Source organism: Vigna angularis, chromosome 8, assembly GCF_016808095.1.
Source record: "Vigna angularis cultivar LongXiaoDou No.4 chromosome 8, ASM1680809v1, whole genome shotgun sequence".
Classification (NCBI taxonomy): Eukaryota; Viridiplantae; Streptophyta; class Magnoliopsida; order Fabales; family Fabaceae; genus Vigna; species Vigna angularis.
This window is the reverse complement of record NC_068977.1, coordinates 32,147,629-32,152,081: the sequence shown is the minus strand read 5'-3', so window position 1 is coordinate 32,152,081 and position 4,453 is coordinate 32,147,629. Positions and strand designations below refer to the sequence as shown.

Here is a 4,453-nt window from a genome sequence, read left to right as displayed (position 1 = left end):
CTAAATAACAAGAGCGATGGATAATGAATATCTCTCGAAACAAGTAACAAACTCACCCCAACAATTTAAATATGCACACAATATGTTTGTTTCATGGCCAAGATATCAGCCATTTTTTCAGTATCTCAAGAACATCGTGTTAATTTTCTAGCTCTGCTCAACCAAACTTCCACTCCTTTCATTCAAAAGGTGTGTCAGACTTTGGTTCTCAAACGCCAAAACTTCTCTTCCCAGAACCCTTTCATGCTTATTATGTATATTATATATACATGCTATTCAGTGTGCTTTTTTTCTCAGGATCATATGTTGAACTATCACTACCTCTCTTCTTGATTCTTGCACAACCACCACAAATGTGAATACAATGGGCCCCAGATTCATCCATTACCATTACCATTAGCAATAACTCATCAATCTTCCATCACTTTGTTCCACATTATCCCACCAATTAATTCTATATGCTAGGTGCTGTTTTCATATGATACGTGTGTCATCAAATTTTGGAATATGGTATATTCTAGTTGGTATCCCTCCACTACCACTCACTTTCACCCCAAACACAGTGCATCCACCAAAACTGTTTCACTAGAAACACTCAGCACATATTTTCCAAACCAGCATTTTATTTATTATATACACAAAAAAAGGGAGGTTTTATGTGTTAGATGTCATGTCACCCCATGATTTTTTAATGAAACCTCTGTATAGAGTAATGTCAGCAACAAAATATGTATATATATATATATATATATATATATATATATACATGTGGATATACTTACATTTGGATCAAGCTAGGAACTGATTGGTTTCCCTTTTCTTTGATTATAGGAACCATGATGGAAGAGGAGCAAACGCTGGTTAAGGGTGGCACTAATTTGGAGGGGAGTGAGGCCAAACTTGAGCTCACTGTTGATGAGGTGGTGGAGGAATATGTTGGTTCCTTAGGATTCTCTCAGCTGGTGCATGTGCTGTTGGTATCATTGGCATGGATATTTGATGCTCAGAGTACTTTGGTGACAATCTTCACTGATGCTCAACCTCCTTGGAGGTGCAAAAGTGGATTGTGTCAAGGTTACAACAACAACAGCAGCAACACTGGTTCTGTATGTGAGTTGGTACCAGGGACTTGGGAATGGGTTGGTGGCCATACTAGTTCCACCATAGCAGAATGGAATCTTGTATGTGATAGAAGGTTTCTGGCTGCTGTGCCTGCTTCAGTCTACTTCCTTGGCTCTCTCATAGGTACACATATTCCTTGTTCTTTTGTTCTCAGAGCAATAATGGTATCATACTGTGTAACATATCAGTTCAAGTTTCTTGAAACAAAAAGGATGAGTTTCATTTCTTTCAACAAGCCTCATTCATATTTTTTGTGAATCTCATTAAACATCAACTGATAAATACACATTGCTTGTTCTTTTGTTTTACAAGGAATGAATAACAGTAACATGCTCTTTAGTCTAATTAACTCAAATTTTTTGATGATTTTCACTTTTTTCACTATCAGTTTTGTAAATCTGCTAGTCATGGTGAATTGAATGTTAAGTGGTGTTGTTAGTAATACTATGCTGAAAATTTTTCTGTTACTCAGTCATGTATTACTGAACCATGTGCACTCTACCCCACTGACTAGAACGTTTTCTTTTATCAATTTGTCTTGCAGTATTAGTTTGCACAAGGGTTGCTTTCTCCTTTATTAGAGCTCTTTTAATCTGTTACAACTTTAGCCATAATATAGTAAAAGTCAGCAAGTACACGCAACTCTATTAGATAAATAGTTGTAAACCATTTATATATGTGAAACTCTGCAAAATCTATTTAATATGATTATGGCCCATCAAATATTTTTGGACAAATTTAGTGGATGAAAAGTTATGAGTGGCTGTCTTTGTAATGGATGTTTTATATAATAACACTCTTCAATAAATCCTAGTCCAAAAAAATGTTGTTCTACTGTTTAACTCATTAACTTGTTTTCTTATTATCTTACTGTACGATAAAAGAATTTTATGTTTGTGCTCAGGATAAAAAAAAAAGTTCTATACTGTGAATAATTGAAAATCACGATATTAACTATTATAACTTCTAATACAATTACAGTATATAAAAATTCATATTATCTACCATTATTTTACCTACTTAAAAAAAAAATTGTCCTGAAAACCCCCGTATCAAGCTGTAAAATCATTTTTTATCCCTGCCCAGTGCATTTTTCTGTAGTTTTCCAACAAAACACGTTATGTAAACATGTTTGCAATTTTTCTAAGAGACGGAAGCATTTCAGTTCGTTTCTGTTACCTTTACCTATCTACTACAAAACCAATGGTAACATTTTTCTGCCTCCCATGATTTGACCTTTTTTCCAGTAAAAAAGCAATGTGAAACCAAGTCTGCATAACCATGTATCATATTCTGGAGAGAAAATTACATAACTAATGAGAAAATATTCTAGGCATAGATATCATAAAAGATTTTACACTATTAATCATCTAAGAGCATATAAATCTTAAAAGTTGTACTCTGTACAATCTATGATTTGATTGAAGGTATAATTGTTTAAACTGTAACTAAATTTGCTGATTGTAACACCAGTAACAATCATCTAAATGCACTTGTTGCAGGGTCTGGTGTGTATGGCCACCTATCTGATACATGGTTAGGAAGAAAAAGAACAGTGCAACTTTCCTGCATCTTAACCTCCATCACTGCCTTTGCCACCTCTCTGTCTCCAAACATTTGGAGCTATGCCTTCTTCCGGTTCACCAATGGCTTTGCAAGGTCAGGAATTGGCATATGCTGTCTTGTGCTCACCACAGAATCAGTAGGCCGCAAGTGGCGTGGCCAAGTAGGCCAATACGGTTTCTTTTTCTTCACAGTAGGCTTCCTCACACTTCCCCTTGTGGCCTATCCAACCAGAACACATTGGAGGAGCTTGTACAAAGTCTTGTCCTTTATTCCACTAGCATATGCTGTCCTACTCCTACCTTTAGTCTCAGAATCCCCACGTTGGCTCCTCATAAAAGGGAGAACCAAAGAGGCCCTTCAGGTTTTGGACAGGTTTGCAAGACTCAATGGGAAGCAAAAACTCCCCAGCAACCTCTCTTTAACCGACCCTACTGGATCATCAAATGCTGCACCATCCACCAGCAGTGAAGGTGCTGAAATAACTCCAAACAATAGAGAGAAACTTTGGACCACAAAATGGGCAGCCATAAGAATGATCACTGTTATGTTAGCTGGCTTTGGAGTTGGCTTTGTTTACTATGGAATTCAACTCAATGTAGAAAACTTGAACTTCAACCTTTATGTCTCAGTAGCAATCAATGCAGTGATGGAGATTCCTGCTGTTGTGATTGGCACCTTTCTCCTGGGGTTTACCAACAGACGTTTGCTGTTATCTGTGTCCTCTTTCATAGCTGCAGTGTCCTCCATCCTATGCACATTTTTTTCACACAATGGAGGAACATCAAAAGTGCAGAACAATCATGGAGGTAGTTGGGTCCAGTTGATCATTGAAGGAATAGGATTCATGGGGGCTTCCACAACATTTGATATTTTGTACATATATTGTGTGGAACTTTTTCCTACCAATGTTAGGAACTTTGCTGTGTCAATGTTGCGGCAGGCCATAATGTTGGGGGCTTCTGTGGCCCCTTTGCTGGTTGTGTTGGGCCGTTTGAGTCCCTCTCTTTCTTTTCTTGTGTTTGGAGGCTTTGCAATTTCTAGTGGAGTTTTGAGCTTGTGGCTACCTGAGACAAGAAATGCTCCTCTCTATGAGACTCTGAAACAGCAAGAGGAGGAAGAGAAACACACTTGGATCTCTCATAATGATGGTGCCCTTGAGCTAGGAAAATAATTCATCAAAAGGGTCTTCTTCATGTTAATTTATATACATTATTAATGTAAAGTATTTTTGTGCAGGTAGCTATCTGATCAGATTTAACCATTTTATCATCATCTGATGATAAGGTAAAGTCTTGTCTGATAATGTATAAAAATACTTTATATTGAAAATGTATATAAGTTAAACTCTTGTAGAAATAGAGCAGTAGGGGAAATCAAAATCACAATGAAACTGCTTGATTATCACGACAGTAGCATCTGAATCTCAGATCAGTAATGTATTTTTGCTTCTTGTACTGTCAAAGATGCAGAATATAAGACCATCCATCTGTCATTGAAGTGTGTAGTAACTATCATAAGATGTTAATTTTTCTAGTAGGTTGGATCGTGAAACATTTAAAAAGGATTATTTTTTTATTATCATAAAATAAAATCATGATACTTTTAAATGATAGTTCATATATGTTAATTTTACTTTCATCCAAGAATAAGTAATACACAAAGACTCGATACATAATGTGATAGTCCCAATGAAATAAATTCTCTTTCTAATCAAAGTGAGCAACAGATAAGATAAAATTATTACAAAATTTATAAATCAATTAAT

The 4,453-nt window shown here is 36.0% G+C and overlaps 1 protein-coding gene across 3 annotated transcripts; it reads left to right on the top strand.

Moving 5' to 3' along the window:
* LOC108346162 (organic cation/carnitine transporter 1) lies at positions 1-4,185 on the top strand. 3 transcript variants are annotated; one of them, XM_017585182.2, is made up of 4 exons: positions 1-189; positions 298-465; positions 832-1,245; positions 2,625-4,185. In XM_017585182.2, the coding sequence occupies exons 2-4, from the start codon at positions 459-461 to the stop codon at positions 3,857-3,859; spliced, it is 1,656 nt and encodes a 551-aa protein (XP_017440671.1). In that variant the 5' UTR covers positions 1-189; positions 298-458; the 3' UTR covers positions 3,860-4,185. The 3 variants fall into 3 exon arrangements, with proteins under 3 accessions (XP_017440671.1, XP_017440673.1, XP_017440672.1); XM_017585184.2 differs by having other exon boundaries at positions 298-510; XM_017585183.2 differs by lacking the exon at positions 298-465.
* The last annotated feature ends 268 nt before the right edge of the window (positions 4,186-4,453 follow it).

Excerpts from the sequence above, each read along its gene's own strand:
- LOC108346162 (XM_017585182.2), top strand. Across the intron at positions 1,246-2,624 it reads CTTCCTTGGCTCTCTCATAG|GGTCTGGTGTGTATGGCCAC; the intron begins GTACACATATTC and ends CACTTGTTGCAG.